Source organism: Pristiophorus japonicus, chromosome 14 (assembly GCF_044704955.1).
Source record: "Pristiophorus japonicus isolate sPriJap1 chromosome 14, sPriJap1.hap1, whole genome shotgun sequence".
NCBI lineage: Eukaryota > Metazoa > Chordata > Chondrichthyes > Pristiophoridae > Pristiophorus > Pristiophorus japonicus.
In genome coordinates, this window is record NC_091990.1 from 115,851,621 (window position 1) to 115,870,210 (window position 18,590).

Here is an 18,590-nt window from a genome sequence, read left to right on the forward strand (position 1 = left end):
TCTACACCCTTGGTTTCCCATTGGTTTTGTAATGTTTTTTGTGTCTTCTACCATGAAGACAGATACATTGGGCCCGAACTCGGTCGAAGCCAAGGCCAGCCCAAGTGCCGCCCAATGGACCGCCGATGGCCACCGAGAGACCAGGCAGTACTTTGCCAGGAAGATTCCTCTAAAAGAGGTGGTAGTACTGCCCGACGGCAAAATAATGGTTTATGCCATCAATCTGGGCGGCAGCGGGTGGAAGCTATCAATTTCGACGACAAATGCACTTGCCACCCAAGTGCCGCCGAGGATGGAGATGGGCCCAGGGAGGGTGGAAGACCTGAAATTAAAAATAATTACCAAAAAAGAAACACTGGAACACCTTCAGGGGACCCCATCCAGGTAAGTCACTGTTAAAAAAAAAGTGAAAGTATGTTCACAAATCTTTTTTTTCCATTCTTCGTACTTACCGTTGGTGTTGGACCTGCCTCCACGCAGCGGTCCTTCCCCTTACTGGTGCCGACTCCCGCCAACTCCCGCCCACACCGATCTGGCAGCTCGGCCTGTGGAAGGCCAGTTACGCTACTTGGCTGCCAGCAGCCATCAGCGGGCGGTTCCCAGCGGTACTCCCCTCCTGCCCGCTCCAGCCCAAGTAGAAACTGGCAAAAAAGGGAGACCGGCAGCAAAACGCGGTGGCAGTCGGCAGCAGTGGGTGGTAAGGCTACCAATATCGGAGCCAAAGTATTTGTTTAATGTCTGCCATTTCCTTATTGACCACTATAATTTCTCCTGTCTCTGCCTCTAATCGGCCTGCTGACCAAGGACCGTGTGGCTCTTTGTCGGCTGGCGCGGACACGATGGGCTGGAATGGCCTCCTTCTGCACTGTAAATTTCTATGTTTCTAAGTTTACGAAAATGGCCTCCATAATTGAAGCCCTCCAGTCAAGAACATGTTACCCTACATTTTTGAGACTTTTGAACAAATGCATTCTTTGCTTGGGCAACTTCAGTTGGTTGGATTTCTATGTAATATGAAAAATTTATAGAGAGATGTTGCACACTGTCTACTCATCAGTAAAGTGCTATTACCTCATTCAATTCACCATCTGGCAACACGGGCCACATGTAGGTTAGCTTGTTCCACAGCGGATTCACCAATTTTGAATGCTTCCATTGACCGGGCTTTGCAGTTCCTTCATGCTTGATGGCCCATCTAATAAAACAATAATGTTGTTTGTTGAAAGCAAAATCAAGCCAGAATTTTTTTTCCCCAAATGTGGAAACACTAATATTTATCAGCATAAATATTTTAACAGTACAACATGAAACTCTCTCGCATGGCTATATCAATAGATCTCAGGATCTGAAATGGAAAAAAGGGTTTGTTTGGTACTGAAAACTTTGAGAGAGAAAGAAATACTTAGACTAACATTTACATAGTGCCTTTCACGACCACCGGACATCTCAAAGTGCTTTACAGCCAATTAAGTACTTTTTAGTGTGTAGTCACTGTTGTAATGTGGGAATTGCAGCAGCCAATTTGCGCACAGCAAGCTCCCACAAACAGCAATGTGATAGTGACCAGATAATCTGTTTTTGTTACGTTGATTGAGGGATAAATATTGGCCAGAACACTGTGGATAACACCCCTGCTCTTCTTTGAAATAGTGTCATGGGATCTTTTACATCCACCCGAGAGAGCAGATGGGGAGCTAAATTACTAGACCGCTTACAAAATTATTGTAAATAATCTGTGTTTTTTAAAAAAAATTTTGTGAATGGAAGGAATGTTGATTGTGGGAATGGAACACTATCTTTTTTTTTAAATTCGTAGCCAATCGTTCCAATTCTTTGTCAAATCACAAACGCCAGAGGTCACCTTGCACATGCCAAGGATCACTCTGCGCCAATGCTCTTAGCCAAAAGCCTAGAGCCACTGCACCGTTCCTGGAAGTACTGCAATACCAGGTTCGTGCCATGGAGGTGGATGGGTCAGGTCCCCCACACACCTCCGTGGAGGTGGATGGGTCAAACCTCCCCACCCACCTCCTATTTCATGCAACTGATAGAAGAATTTTAACTCCTTCCACCTGGCAGAAACCGGGGATGGGGGGATCTACCCACTCCTCTCACATCACGATCAGGCTAACTTCAATTTTAAATTGCAGGCAGCCAGGACAACCTGCCCCCAAGCCGGTGGGGTCCTCTTTAAATATGCAGATTGGGTTTCAATGATGTCATCAGGGGCGGTTATGCTGATTTAACTGGACCTCGTTTGCATAATGTTGAAGGAAGGAAATAGCCCCTCACAGGTTCTGATGGGGCAGGATCCCTGGGGGTCAGTAGTCAGTTAAATGTGGGAGGAGGGTGGGATAGAAAGAAAGACTTGCATGTATATCACGCCTTTCACGACCACCAGACCTCTCAAAGCGCTTTACAGCCCACCAAGTACTTTTGAAGTGGAGTCACTGTCGTAATGTGGGAAACGTGACAGCAATTTGCACAAAGCAAGCTCCTACAAACAGCAAAGTGATAATGACCAGATAATCTGTTTTTGTGATGTTGATTGAGGGACAAATATTGGTCAGGACACCAGGGATAATTCCCCTGCTCTTCTTCGAAATAGTGCCTTGGGATCTTTTATGTCCACCTGAATGAGCAAACAGGGGCTCAGTTTAATGTCTCATCTGAAAGGCAGCATCTCCAACAGTGTAGCACTCCCTCAGTACTGCACTGGGAGTGTCAGCCTGGAGTGGTACTTGAACCCATAACTTTCAGAGGTCCGAAGCAAAGGTGTTACCCACTGAGCCACAGCTGACACTGTTGCAAACATGGGGGCTAGTCAGCAGCACAACCTCCATAAAAAAAAACATTTCCTTCACCATAAAAGGCAACTGGCTGGAATCGAGCGTGCAGACCTGATTATACGACCTGTGCTTCCCCAATGAGCAAGACTGTAGATGGAACCTCAAAAAATGTCCCCGTGCATTTATTTTGTTTGAGAACACTCTTGTACGGAATAAGTAAAATGAAAACGACAAACTAATCAATAGCTGAAATTCCGTTGACGAGCCTGCCCACTGTACAACACAAAGCTCATTTCAGCTGTGGGGAAGTTACTTTACTTAGGAGTCACCAGCGAAGGTTCGCCACATGGTGGCAATGTTGCACTATTTTAAGCATCTCCTCCATCATTTAGCCCTTTCCCCACACCCCTCTCGTTTTACTATTTGTTCTTTATTTGACAAGTACACTTCAAATTCGAGCCAGATTTCTCCAAATTTGGAATGTAATAATTATTATCATTTTTCAGTAGTTATAAATACCACAATGGCCAGTTGCCCAGCGTGTTTCAAGAATTCAAAGCTAGATTTTACAAAGATGGTGACAGAAGCTCTGGGTTAGAATGTACTGTTGAAGAAATGCTAACTGATTGTACCGAATACATTTTCTCCCCTATTTTAACATTACATTTTAAGTTTTATGTTATATTTTAAGTGTCAGTTGTGGCTCAGTGGGTCGTGGGTTCAAGACCCACTCCAGTGACTTGAGCATTAAAAATCTAGGCTGATGCTCCAGTGCTGCACTATCAGAGGGGTAGTACTGAGGGAGTGCTGTACGAACATAAGAACTAGGAGCAGGAGTAGGCCATGCAGCTCTGTCATTTAATTTGATCATGGACTCAGGTCCACTTCCCTGTCTGTTCCCCATAACCTCTTATTCCCCTATCGGTTAAGAAACTGTCTACCTCTATCTTAAATTTATTTAATGATCCAGCTTCCACAGCTCTCTGAGGCAGTGAATTCCACAGATTTACAGCCCTCTGAGAGAAAAAATTCCTCCTTGTCTCAGTTTTAAATGGGCGGCCACTTATTCTAAGATTATGGGCCCAAGTTTCCACATGATTTGAGCCTGATTTTTAGGAGCAACTGGTGGAGAACGGACTATCTTAGAAATCACAATTCTCCACATTTTTTTTTCTGCAGTTCTAGTCAGGTAGAACAGTTCTACTTTGGAACAGAATTTTTTCTTCAAAAGGGGGCGTGTCCGGCCACTGACGCCTGATTTCAAAGTTTCCACAGTGAAAACGTACTCCAAACTAAAGTAGAATGGAGCAAGTGAAGATTTTTGTAGAACTGAAAAAACCTGTTCTACACATTAAAAAATCAGGCGCAGGTTACAAATTAGGCGTCCAGAACGAGGTGGGGGGGGAAGGGGGGGGAGGGAACTCATTAACTTCTACAATAAATCCTTATTTATACTTTTACAAGTATTATACAAATAAATCCAACCTGAATAAACATTTATAAGCAAAGAAAAGATTAAATAAACCATCTTCCTACCTGTGTGAAAGTGTTTCAGGCACGGAGAATTCTGCAGTCAGCCTGAAGCGCCCGTTCTTCCCGCGGGGGGGGGGGGAGGCGTCCGTTCTTTCCCGCGGGGGGGGGAGGCGCCCATTCTGCCCGCGGGGGGGGGGGTGTGGGGAGAGGAGGCGCCCGTTCTTTCCCGCGGGGGGGGAGGCGCCCATTCTGCCCGCGGGGGGGGGGGGGGGGGGTGTGGGGAGAGGAGGCGCCCGTTCTTCCCGCGGGGGGGGAGGGGAGAGGAGGCGCTCGTTCTTTCCCGCGGGGGGGGGGAGGCGCCCATTCTTCCCGCGGGGGGGGGTAGGAGGCGCCCGTTCTCCCGCGGGGAGGGGGGAGGAGACAGTGAGAAGGCTGCAAGTGCTAATGTGCTTTTATTTTTAAAATGTTCAAAAATTATAAACAGCTACAAAGAACTACAAAAATGGCCGAGTGCCAATGTTTTTTTCACACTGAGCATGCGCGAACGCTCCAACGCACACGCGCAGCGTTGCCAGCAGGAAAAAAAATAATTTAAATAGTACCCGCCCCCTCCCACTTACAAAATCGGCGCGGGTGTAGGCTCCGCCCCCCTGGGCGCCGCGCCAGGCAGACAAGGAGCTGCAGAACGCTCCAGAATCGCAATTTTTTTTTTAGGCGCCGTTTTAGGCGCGAAAAACAGGCGCCCAGCTCGGAGGGGCGCCCGTTTTTTATCGTGTGGAAACTTGGGCCCTATGCTCCCTCGTTTTAGTCTCCCCTAACAATGGAAACATTCTCTCTGCATCCACCTTGTCAAGCCCTTATAATCTTATCTGTTTCGATAAAATCACCTCTCATTCTTCTGAATTCCAATGAATAGAGGCCCAACCTATTCAACCTTTCCTCATAAGTCAACTGCCTCTTCTCCAAAATCAACCTGGTGAACCTTCTCTGAACTGCCTCCAAAACAAGTATATACTTTCTTAAGTATGTCGGAGGGTCAGTACTGAGGGAGTGCTGCACTGTCGGAGGGGCTGCACTGTCAGAGAGGCAGTACTGAGGGGGCACTGAATTGTTGGAGGGACAGTACTGAGGGAGCGCTGCACTATCGGATGTGCCGTCTTTCAGATAAGATTTAAATTAAGGCCCCATCTTCTCTCTCAGGCGGACGTAAAAGATCCCGCAGCACTATTTCAAAGAAGAGCAGGGGATTTATCCCTGGTGTCCTGGCCAATATTTATCCCTCAATCAACATCACTAAAAACAGATTATTTGGTCATTATCACATTGCTGTTTGTAGGAGCTTGCTGTGGACAAATTGGCTGCTGGGGTTCCTACATTACACCACTTGAAAATTGGCTGCGAAGCACTTTGAGACGTTCTGAGATTGTGAAAGGCGCTATATAAATGCAAGTCTTTCTTTTACATTTAACATAAGCAGGTAAGCGTTAAAATAGCAGGGAGTGCCTTTTAGTGCACTGAAGATCTGCAACTGACTCCTGCCAAAAAGTTGTTGAGGCTGGGGGTCAATTGGAAATTTCAGACCTGAGATTGATTAAAAGTTTTGTTGGGCAAGGGTATTAACGGTTACGGAACCAAGCAAGTAGAGTTAAGATACAGATCGTCCATGATCTAATTGAATGACGGAACAGGCTCGAGGGTCTGAATGGCCTACTCTTGTTCCTATGTTCCTTTTGGTATGAGGGCATTAAGTGTTCATGCAACACTATCTATCTTTAATGGTAGTTTCTGGGCATGACTTTGCCTGATTTCATTTTTATCTATCTAATCGTAGCCAGAGAATCACCTGCAATGGTTTCTCTTCCCACTCCCGCATTGTTACCTCTGCTGTCCCTCAAGGATCTGTCCTTGGCCCCCTCCTATTTCTGATCTACATGCTGTTCTATGGCGACATCATCCGGAAACATAGCGTCAGTTTCCACATGTACGCTGACGACATCCAGCTCTACCTCACCACCACTTCTCTCGACCCCTCCACAGTCTCTAAATTGTCAGACTGCTTGTCCGACATTGAATTCTGGAGGATCAGGAATTTTATCCAATTAAATATTTGGAAGACTGAAGCCATTGTTTTCAGTTCCAGCCACAAACTCTGTTCCCTAGCCACTGACTCCATCCCTCTCCCTAACATCTGTCTGAGGCTGAACCACACTGTTCGCAACCTTGATGTCTTACTTGACCCTGAAATGAACTTCTGACCACATATCCACGGCAGAATCAAGACCACCTATTTCCACCTCCGTAACATTGCCCATCTCCTCCCTTGGCTCAGCTCATCCATTGCTGAAACCCTCACTATGCCTTTGTTACCTCAAGACTTGACTATTCCAACGCACTCCTGGTTGGCCTCCCACGTTCTACCCTACGTAAACTTGAGCTTATCCAAAATTCGGCAGCCCGTGTCCTAACTTGCACCGAGTCCCGCTCACCCATCACTCCTGTGCTTGCTGACCTATATTGGCTACAAGTTAAGCAATGCCTCGATTTCAAAATTCTCATCCTTCTTTTCAAATCCCTGGCCTCACCCTCCCTATCTCTGTAATCTCCTCCAGCCCCACAACCCCTGAGATGTCTGCGCTCCTCTAATTCTGCCCCCTTGAGCATCCCTGATTATAATCACTCAACCATTGGTGGCCGTACCTTTTGTTGCCTAGGGCCAAAGTTCTGGAAATTCCTCCCCACACCTCTCCACCTCTCTTTCCTCCTTCAAGACGTTCCTTAAAACCTACCTCTTTGACTAAGCGTTTGGTCACCTGCGCTAATTTCTCCTTATGTGGCTCAGTGTCAAAGTTTTTTTCTTTTAATACTCCTGTGAAGTGCCTTGGGACGTTTTACCACATTAAAAGTGCTATATAAGTACAAGTTATTGTTGTTGTTGTTTAGTGAAAGTGAAAAATAGGTGATAACTGATCAGACCGATTTCATCTCCGTTCTATGAGTTAAAAATATTGGTTTTCATTTTGCAGGCACCGATTGACTCAAGAGGAGCCAGAAAGCGTAAAAGGATTAAAGCACGATGCAAGAGTTCAGTCATGCATGCGATACAAGCTACATTAATGTGAAAGCTAATGTACTTCTTTTTAATGGACTTGATGGACGTGGCATTTAACTGGTCAAATCTAACTCAATCTTAATTGCAGTTAAAAAAAAAACCTGTGAAAAATACACTCACTTACAAAAAACATCAGAATTTGCAGCTTGGGTCAAATTTTAAATCGGTTATATAAAAGAATGTCTGCACGAATTGTGTCCAAGGAGGTTCTCCTTGCAAATTGTATGTAGGAGTTGTATTTAGAATAATAAAAACAAATCTCCATTACTGTAGGAACATAGAAACATAGGATCAGGAGGCGGCCATTGAGCCCTTCGAGCCTGTTCCGCCATTCAATGAGATCATGGCTGATCTGCGACCTAACTCCATATCATCATCATAGGCAGTCCCTCGTATCGAGAATGACTTGCATCCACGCCAAGTTGTTCACAGGTGTTTCAATGAAAAACCTAATATTCTAGGTCCCGAACTAAATGTTGTAGGGTGGAAGATGCCTGTGCATGGATTTTTTTGACATGCAGTGGCCGTTGCACACCAGCCACCACCCGGGCTTGACAGAGCTAGGTCTTGGTCCAGTGGCAAGGATTAACTAAGACGACTGGAGACCAGCTCTGCTGCATGGACCTAGTGCGCACACATATCGCAGTGTGGGCTGGCCCGTGCTGCCCCTGGGCCCTCGCCTCTTCTGGGCCCCGAACTCAAGCCTCTCCTAGGCCATTTACATAGAAGTATACTATTTATACAACTGTCATATCTGACAGAAACAATGCAGAATCTTCCATCACTAACCCTGTTTGTCTTGGCCTGAAGTATTGGCACATTTTGCTGTAATGCTACATCCAAGTTCAAAGTACGAGTTACATACAAATCTTAACTCAGTGTGCACCACAGCTCCATATACCCGCCTTTGGCCCATATCCCTTAATACCTTTGGTTAGCAAAAAGTCATCAATCTCAGACTTAAAATTAACAACTGATCTAGAAATAATTGCAGTTTGCGGAAGAGAGTTCCAAACTTCTACCACCCTTTGTGTGTAGCTGTGTTTCCTAATTTCACTTCTGAAAGGTCTGGTTCCAATTTTTAGACTATGCCCCCTAGTCCTAGACTCTCCAACCAGCGGAAATAGTTTCTCTCTACCTGCCCTATCTGTTCCCCTTAATATCCTGAAAACTTCGATCAGATCACCTCTTAACCTTCTAAAGTCCAGGGAATACAATCCTAGTTTGTGAAATCTCTCCTCGTAATTTAACCCCTTGAGTATGTGTATCATTCTGGTAAACCTACATAGAGCAACAGGAATAGTGGTTATGTTGCTGGACTAATAATCCAGAGGCATGGACTACTGATCAAAGAGATGCGAGTTCAAATCTCAGCACGCCAGCTCAGCAATTTAAGTTAAGTACGTTTTTTTTTAAAAAGAAAAAGCTATTATCAGTAAGGTTACCACGGAACTATCAGAATGTTGTAAAAATCCATCTGGTTCACTAATATCCCGTGGAAAGGAAATTGGTTGTCCTTACCCGGTCTGGCCTATATGTGACTCCAGATCCACAGTAATATGGTTGACTCGTAACTACCCTCTGAAATGGCCTCGCAAGACACTCAGTTGTAACAAACCGCTATGAAAAGCAATAAGAATAAAACTGGACTCACCATCCAGCATCGACCTCAGCACCGGTTATGGACACAACAGTGGCACACCCAGCCCAATTGATCATGCAAAGTCCTTCTCATGACCATCTGGGAACTTGTGCAATAGCCTGATATAGTCATACTCACAGAATCATACCTTTCAGCCAATGTCCCAGACTCCTTCCTCACCTGGGTATGTCTTGTCCCACAGCAGGACAGACTCATCAAAGGTGGCGGCACAGTGGTATACAGTTGAGAGGGAGTGGCCGTGGAAGTCCTCAACATTGACTTTAGACCCCATGAAGTTTCATGGCTTCAGGTCAAGCATGGGCAAGGAAACGTCCTGCTGATTACCACCTACCGCCCACTCTCAGCTGATGAATCATTACTCCTCCATGTTGAACATGACTTGGAAGAAGCACTGAGAGTAGCAAGGGCACAGAATGTACTCTGGGTGAAGGACTTCAATGTCCATCACCAAGAGTGGCTCGGCAGCACCACTACTGACTGAGCTGGCCGAGTCCTGAAGGATATAGCTGCCAGACTGGGCCTGCAGCAGGTGGCGAGAGAACCAACACGAGGGAAAAACATACTTGACCTTGTCCTCACCAAGCTAACTGTCGCAGATGCATCTGTCCATGTGAACATTGGTAGCAGTGACCACCGCAGTCATTGTGAAGATCAACTCCCGCCTTCACACTCCATTGTGTTGTGTGGCACTGCTACTGCGCTAAATGGGATAGATTCAGAACAGACCTAGCAGCTCAAAACTGGGCATCCATGAGGTGCTGTGGGCCATCAGAAGCAGCAGAATTGTATTCCACCACAATCTGTAACTTCATGGCCTGGCATATCCCCCACTCTACTATTACCATCAAGGCAGGGAACCAGGAGCAGCACCAGGTGCACCTAAAAATGAGGTGCCAACCTGGGGAAGCTGTAACACAGGACTACATGCATGATAAGCATCGGAAGCAACATGCTATAGACAGAGCTAAGCGATCCATCAATCAACGGTTCAGATCAAAGCTCTGCAGTCCTGCCACATCCAGTCGTGAATGGTGGTGGATCATTAAACAACTAATGGGAGGAGGAGGCTCCATGAATATCCCCATCCTCAATGATGATGGAGTCCAGCACGGGAGTGCTAAAGACAAGGTTGAAGCGATTGCAACCATCTTCAACCAGATGATCCATATCGGCTTCCTCCTGAGGTCCCCATCATCACAGAAGCTAGTCTTCAGCCAATTCGATTCACTCCACGTGATATCAACAACTGGCTGAGTGCACTGGATATAGCAAAGCTATGGGCCCCTCCACCACCAGCGCACCGTGGCTGCAGTGTGTACCATCTATAAAATGCACTGCAGTAACTCGCTAAGGTTTCTTCGGCAGCAACTCCCAAACCAGCAACCTCTACCACCTAGAAGGACAAGGGTAGTAGGTGCATGGGAACACCATCACCAGCAAGTTCCGCTCCAAGTTACACACCATCTAGACTTGGAAGTTTATTGCCATTCCTTCATCGTCGCCAGGCCAAAATCCTGGAACACCCTCCATGTAATGTATTTGCTTCATGGGTTCTTTGCATGAAGTGCCGCAGGAATCGGTGCTGAGGCCTCAACTATTTAAAATCTATATTAATGACTGAGATGAAGGGACCAAGTGTAATGTAGCCAAGTTTGTTGATGATACAAAGATGAGTGCGAGAGCAAATTGTGAGGAGGACACAAAAAATCTGCAAAGGGATATAGACAGGCTAAGTGAGTGGGCAAAAATTTGGCAGATGGAGTATAATGTGGGAAAATGTGAGGTTGTCCACTTTGGCAGAAAAAATAGAAAAGCAAATTATAATTTAAATGGAGAAAAAGTGCAAAGTGCTGCAGTACAGAGACCCCTGGGAGTCCTTGTGCAAGAAACACAAAAAGGTAGTATGCAGGTACAGCAAGTAATCAGGAAGGCAAATGGAATGTTGGCCTTTATTGCAAGGGGGATAGAGAATAAAAGCAGAGAAGTCCTGCTACAACTGTACAGGGTATTGATGAGGCCACACCTAGAGTACTGCGTACAGTTTTGGTCTCCGTATTTAAGGAGGGGTATACTTGTATTGGAGGCTGTTCAGAGAAGGTTCACTAGGTTGACTCCAGAGATGAGGGGGTTGACTTATGAAGATAGGTTGTGTAGGTTGGGCCTATACTCACTGGAGTTCAGAAGAATGAGAGGTGATCTTATCGAAACATATATGATAATGAGGGGGCTCGACAAGGTGGATGCAGAGAGTATATTTCCGCTCATAGGGGAAAATGAAACTAGGGGTCATAGTCTCAGAATAAGGGGCCGCCCATTTAAAACTGAGGTGAGGAGGAATTTCTTCTCTCAGAGGGTTGTACATCTGTGGAGTTCTCTGCCCAAAGAGCTGTGGAGGCTATGTCATTGAATATATTTAAGGTGGAGATAGACAGATTTTTGAACGATATGGGAATAAAGGGTTATAGGGAGCGGGCAGGATAGTGGAGCTGAGTCCATGATCAGATCAGCCATAACTTATTAAATGGCGGAGCAGGCTCGAGGGGCCAAATGGCCTCCTCCTGCTCCTATTTCTTATGTTCTTATGTTCTTAAGAATTCATAGCAACACATTGCTGTGTTTAACAATTACACTACACATTATCAGTTCATCCACAAGGCTCACAAACAACCTGCCTCATCGTAGATCCCCTGAATCCAACTGGCTGGGGTTTTATTGAGTCTTGGAACATCATGTCACTGACTAAGCCAAACACAACTCAAGAGCTCTACAAACCTGTGAGCTTGGGTGCATACATTACACTCTTCACCGCACAGACTGCAACAGTTCAAGAAGGAGGCTCACCACTACCTCCTCAAGGGAAATTACGGATGCACAATAAATGCTGGCCTTGCCAGCGAAGCCCACATCCCATGAACAAATAAGAAATAAACTCCCTCCAACGCCAATATATCCTTCCTAAGGTATGGTGCCCAGAGCTGCTCATAGTACACCAGCTGTGCTCTAACCAGGGCTTTGTATAGCTGCAGCATAATTTCTACCCCCTTTGTATTCTAGTCTGCTAGATATAAAGGCCAGCATTCCATTATTTGCGCTACCACTTTTTGTTAGATTTAGAAACTACATCATAAGACTTGGTTTGTGCTTAATCTTATGGCTGGCATTGTAACGCTGCTTGATATTGTAGCTCACCTAGTCGGTCGCTATGTTACTGCTTTAACTTTTCAGGCACGAAGAATATTGTAAAAATGAAATCGGTACTTGATAATGTCCAAAGCTGGATATGCCACACACCCCAAGGATTGGGTTGCCAACTTTCATTGGATGTATTCCTGGAGATTTTATCACATGATCTCCTGCCTCTAACTGCCCTGCCCTGCGCCCCTCCCATTGGTCACCCAATATGTTAACTTGGAAAGCGAAAAGACTCCTCATTACCCAATTGGATGATTCTTGACTATCAGTCAAACAGCCTTTCTTTCCCATATCCAATACGTTTATAACCAACAGAAGTGTTCAAAGAAAATGAAAAAACACACAATGGTCTCTTGATCTTTACAAACATACGAACAATGACGGATAGGTAAAGACGCTCTGGACCATCCAGCCTGTTCCGCACAATTGTGATACCTTCACAATATATACACTCTCCTCCCCACCCAAAACCACATGATCTCCTGGGAGAGGCAAAAAAACAGATACAACAAAGGATGCGACTGCTGCCAACGAACCGGAAGTGTTCTGCACATGTGCGCTTCAGGTTCATCACGGGAGCGGGCTCGTTAAAACATTTTTGAAAATGCTGGGAGGGAGCAGGCTCTGAGGAAAAATGTCGGGAGGGAACAGACTCCTTGAAAGAAAAACAGAAGCTTCCGTTTCCAGATTAATGCGCAGTATGCTTCTGCTCAGCTTCCGGTCGTTGGCAGCAATCACTCCGTAAAATAAAAAACAGATTACAGAACCCAAAAAACAGATTTTAAAAACCCCGAGGTTTGATCACGGCAGTATCCTGGAGATTAATCTTCAATTCCTGGAGACTCCAGGGCAATCCTGGAGCGTATACAACCCGAGCACAGGATCTCGAGAATGCATTACAGGGTTACATCAGACCACTGACCTGAACCCTGTCCCCCTCTGAAAGAGCCCAGTGACTTATTTCAATCTCAACTCTCCCGTTAACAGCACTGTAGAAGTTCTGTGCTACTCCCAGGGAGCTGGGGAATATAAAAATTATTAATATTAATTAATATTAATGCAATTCATAAAGTATGTACTATATTTTTCAGTGGTGAACAAGCTTCAAATCACTGCTGTCAGTAAGTGTAACTTTCTTCCTGATCCCTGTTTACAATCTTTAAACCAAATATGTTTTATTTTAGATCCCCTTGCAGAGGAAAGACTTGGATTTCTATAGCATCTTTCACAACCACCACACATCTCAAAGCACTTTACAGCCAATGAAGTCCTTTTGGAGTGTAGTCACTGTTCAAATTTGTGGAGCAGCCAATTTGCACACAGCAAGCTCCCACAACAGCAACGTGATAATGACCAGATAATATGTTTTTTTGTGATGTTGATTAAGGGATAAATATTGGCCTGGTCACCAGGGATAACTCCCCTGCTCATCTTCGAAATAGTGCGATGGGATCTTTTACATCCATTTGAGAGAGCAGACAGGGTCTCGGTTTAACATCTCATCCGAAAAACGGCACCTCTGACAGTGCAGTGCTCCCTCTGCACTGGAGTGTCAGCTTAGATTTTTTTTTGTGCTGAAGTGGGATTTGAACCCACAACCTTCTGACTCAGAGGCGAGGGTGCTACCAACTGAACCATAGCTGGCACTGTGGGGGAAGTGGGGGATGGGACCTTCCAGGCCCGTGGCTGGCCTTTGTTGGCTGAGGGAGGACCTCTGCTGGTGTATTACTTTAATCTAGTAGTATTGATGAACAGGCTCGAAGGGCTGAATGGCCTACTCCTGTTCCCATGGTGTAATGTAGAACTATTTGGGCCTTCAAACGGAAAACTATTTGAAGTGAAAAATAACACCTCATATAAAATGGATTTGTATTGCCCCTTGTTCTGTCCCATTGCACTAGAGTGCCACTCCCTGTGTGAGATAGGCAACCGCTCTCGGGTTTCAATCACTGCTGCCGCTAGGCCGGGTGTGAGGAGCTGCACAATGGCAGCCTGAGGTACTTGTTAGACGCTTTCTCCTCCCCTCTGGTACAGCAGTGACTGACCTCTGCTTTGAATCTGCGCAAAACCTGACCCTTTGGGGAGCAGTGGGCACACAGCCACGACGAACACAGTGTGCTACAGTGCTGTCCTCAACAGCTGAGCCATCTGCGGGCAATTGATTTGGAACTTAAGATCCACACATGCAGTTCACACCGTATTTGAAGTACCCTGATACAACTTCGAAGGTTACAATCTCAGGCCTCGCAATCGATGTCAGCCCAATCAGAAAACCCTGTACCAATATCAAATAAACTGAGATAAAACATTTCTTGGAAATAGGGCAACCTGTATCAGGCACTGACACACTCGGGGCTTTCAAATTCAGCCTCGACTATTATTTTAACTCCAGCTATTTCAGTGGGAAAACTTTGTTAACTTGAAGCAAGTGGCAGAACAGAGTCCTACGTTGAACAGCATTCCAGGTTGATGAGAAGAAACCATACAACGTAAAAAGCTACTGGGTAAACTCTAATTTCCAGCTGTCCATGGCGGCTGGACACTCATGGGGGTGGGGAGGAGGGAGGGGGTTGGCACAATTCCCATTGCGCCCCCCTTGTGTGCGAAACTCTGCAATGGGAGAGCTGAAGACAAGAATTCACTTGCACCTGTCCTGACAGTTCATGCTGGCTGTAAAAATATTGGGGGAGAAATTGGGTGCATTTGTGCCTCCCGCCAGGAGAGCGCTGACATCTTTGCAACTGGGCGCGGCGCTGACATAGACTCCAGTCATATTCAGCGGCAGTTTTGCGGAGGCAGTGCTATGGTGTTGCACCCCAATCTCCTGCGCCTGGAAATCGTAAAGTCATAGCCATGTGCATCGCCCTGGATTCGAAATTCGCTTCTGCCCCCTGCAGCAGTGCCGGGTGAAAACACCAGTAGCTGCAGGAGGCACGGATCGGGCGGCCGGCCGCTACTGGAGCGATGATTAAAGGCGAGGTGGCCGAGGTAAGTAAAAAAATAATTAATCTTTATTGTTGCCGTTTTCTTTGTGGGTTCCTGCCCGCGATCATTCAGCCCGACACTCCGTTTGAATGCCGGACTGATCGTGTAAATTCGCCACAGCCTTGGTGGTCCAGGTATGTGACTTTTAAATTGCAGAGCCTGCAGCGATGGCCTTTCTCTTTAACAGAGGGAAGGACCCTTTGACCGCGGCAGCGCTGCTGAGGTCTCTGCCCCGCCTGCATCCTTTAGCGCTCCAAGAAGGAAGCAGAGTGCTTGATTTAGCGCTCCACTTCCTTCCTGGAATGCTACTGTCAATTTTTTGAAATCTGGGAAGGATTAGCATCTGGTGCTAAGTTCCCCAGCTTTCAAAAGTTACCATCCCCAAATGGAGCTATAATGAATTTCACCCCCATGGTTCCTGATTGAGACAGTCAAGCTTTCTTATGTTCTTACACTAAACTAGCCCACTCTTCCTCACTCGGGGCTGAGGGGGAGATGGACATCATTACAATAATTGAGATTTAATGGTGGCAAAGATGGCGATATATAAAAAAACAATAATTCTGTATTGATAATGAGCTGACCAGTTAAAGAACAATTGAGGGTCATTTTTACTTTGTGCGACAATGTAAAATGAAAATCGGGAGAGGTGTATAGCAGGCGGCTGAATCGATATCACCCATTTTACACACTATCACACAAAGTCAAATTCACCCCCATTGATTCTAATCTTTAGAATGATGTACATTTCCAATGGTAGGAGTACCCTCGCTTGTGTTCATGGGCTGCTCAGAGAAATATCATGGAGCCCCATAGCTCACTTATAAAATGTTATATCGGCGTGCTCATTCATTTGCATATATCTTGCTAACAGATCTTGGTATTCTGATTCAGGATTTCTCTACCATTGAAGCAATAGCAGTAAAAACAGCAGAGCAGGTCTCCAGTTGTCCTGGTTAACCCTTGTCACTGGATAAAGGCCTAGCTCTGTCAAGCCCGTGTAGTGGCTGGTGTGCAACAGTCACCACACGTTAAAAAAATCCACGCACAGGCATCTTCCACCCCCTCAAATGAAGTTCAGGACTGGAATATCGGGTCCTTCATTAAAACATCTGTGAACTCAGAAGGTTGTGGAGCTGGAGGAGGTTACAGAGATAAGGAGGGGCGAGGCCATGGAGGGATTTGAACACAAGGGTGAGAATTTTAAAATCGAGATGTTGCCAGATGTAGGTCAGCGAGCATAGGGGGGATGGGTGAATGGGTAGGTGCGAGTTCGGATACAGGCAGCAGAGCTATCTTATAATTTATAATTCTACATTACTTCTCTTTCTAGCAATGTTTTGTTGTACTCATGCTCCACAGCTGCTCAATGTAACCTTGTATGGCATTTTGACCTATAAATAAAATATGTTTACTTACTGTCTGTTAGGAGCCAAATTTTGCAGAAAATTGTACAGCATATCTGCATAGAACAAGCTGTCGATATTACTGTCACAGAGATGCCAACCATCTGGTTTTGGACTGGACAGTTAAACATTTGTTGTCCAGATACAAAAGGTTCTGTTGTTTTAATTTAATGTTTTCCCCCACTTAATTCTATGGGACAAATCCACCAATCCAGTGTCCTTAATATGGAGCCATCCTCAAAGGACTGCAAATTGGAGACAGGGCTACAGTACTGTAGATCTGGCAAGTTCATTTTGGTTTTGCTGCATGCCCAGCGAGACCCACGAATCAGGAACTAATGCTAACATGCTCCCACTTTATTCAAGTCATCTGCACTACATCCCAAGAAGGACAGCCAAGAAATGGCTTCAGTGATGGTTGCAGTTGATAATCACTGGTAAAGCCAAATCATTAGAGTACAAGTCTGAGAAAGCCATGCTCAATGCTCTAGCAACACCTCAAGTACTGTTACAAAAGTAAAAACTGCGGATGCTGGATGCTAAAAACAGAAAATGCTGGAAATTTCAGTGGGTCAGGCAGCATATGTGGAGAGAAAGCAGAGTTAACGTTTCGGGTCAATTACCCTCCGTCAGAATTGGAGAGAGTGTTCGGAAAGAACACATTCTTAACAAGCACTGAAAGGGCGAGGGGAAGAAAGAACAAAAGGGAAGGTCTGTGAGAGGGTGGAAGGCAGGAGAGATTAGAGAGAAAAAAGGAATGATGGGCCAAATTGAAATGGTAATGCCAGGAGTTAGATAAACATTAGTCAACTTGATGTGAATGACGGAATATTGACCAGCTGCCATTAGAGACAAGGAGAAAAAAAGAAACTGGCTCAGGTTGGGGGGGGGAGGGGGGGGAGCCAAACATTGGCATCAAATTGTTGAACTTGATGTTGAGTCCAGAAGGCTGTAAAATGCCTAAACTGTCATGTATGTACATTCTGTTTGTAGCTACTAGATGGCATCAGTGTTGGAGGCCACTGAGCAGCACGCACATGGTGCTGCTCAGGTATAAAAGGCTAGCCACTTTGAGAGTCAGGCACTTTGAGCCAAAATAAAGAGAGCCAAGGTTGTACCTTGCTTAGTTAAACAGTACTCAGTCTGAACCTTTATTGCATACATAACATAAACAAAAGATGAGGTGCTGTTCCTCGAGCTTGGGTTGAACTTCGTTAGAATGGTGTAAGAGACTGAGGACAGAGAGGTCAGAGTGGGAGTGGAGTGGAGAATTAAAGTGACAGGCGACTGGACGCTCAGGGTCATACTTGCGGACTGAACAGAAGTGCTCCGCAAAGCGGAGACCACATCGTGAGCAACAAAACAGTATACTAAATTGAAAGTACAAGTAAATCACTGTTTCATCTGGAAGGTGTATTTGGGGACCTGCTCAGTGGGAAGGGAGGAGGTAAAAGGGCAGATGATGCTTCTCCTGCGCTTGCACAGAAAGGTGCAGTGGGAAGGGGAGGAGGTGCTGGGGGTGACTGTGGAATGGACCAGGGTGTCATGGAGGGAGCGGTCCTTTCAGAATGCTGAGAGGGGAGGGGAGGGGAAGATGTGATTGGTGGTGGAATCATGTTGGTGGTGGCGGAAATGGCGGAGGATGATCCGTTGAACATGGAGGCTGGTGGGGTAAAAGGTGAGGACAAGGGGAACCTTGTCATGGCTCTGAGAGGGAGGGGACGGGGTGAGAGTAGAGGTGTGGAAAATATAACGGATACGGTCGAGGGCTATGTTAACCATGGCAGAGGGGAATCCTCTGTTGAGGAAAAAGGAAGACATGTCGGAGGTACTAATGTGAAAGGTGGCGTCGTCAGAGCAGATGCGACAGAGACGGAGAAACTGGGAGAATGGAATGGAGTTCTTACAGGATACGGGGTGGGAGGAAGTGCAGTCCAGGTAGCTGCAGAAGTCAGTGGGCTTATAATGGATAC

General features: G+C 45.9%; 1 protein-coding gene across 7 annotated transcripts in view; it reads right to left on the reverse strand.

Moving 5' to 3' along the window:
- LOC139280046 (doublecortin domain-containing protein 1-like) overlaps positions 1–18,590 on the reverse strand; it is a 761,217-nt gene that overhangs the window by 268,500 nt on the left and 474,127 nt on the right. For all 7 annotated transcript variants that reach the window (XM_070899504.1, XM_070899503.1, XM_070899506.1 and 4 more), the window contains one exon: positions 1,072–1,195. In XM_070899504.1, the coding sequence (XP_070755605.1) occupies positions 1,072–1,195 (124 nt within the window). The remainder of the gene's footprint in view (positions 1–1,071; positions 1,196–18,590) is intronic.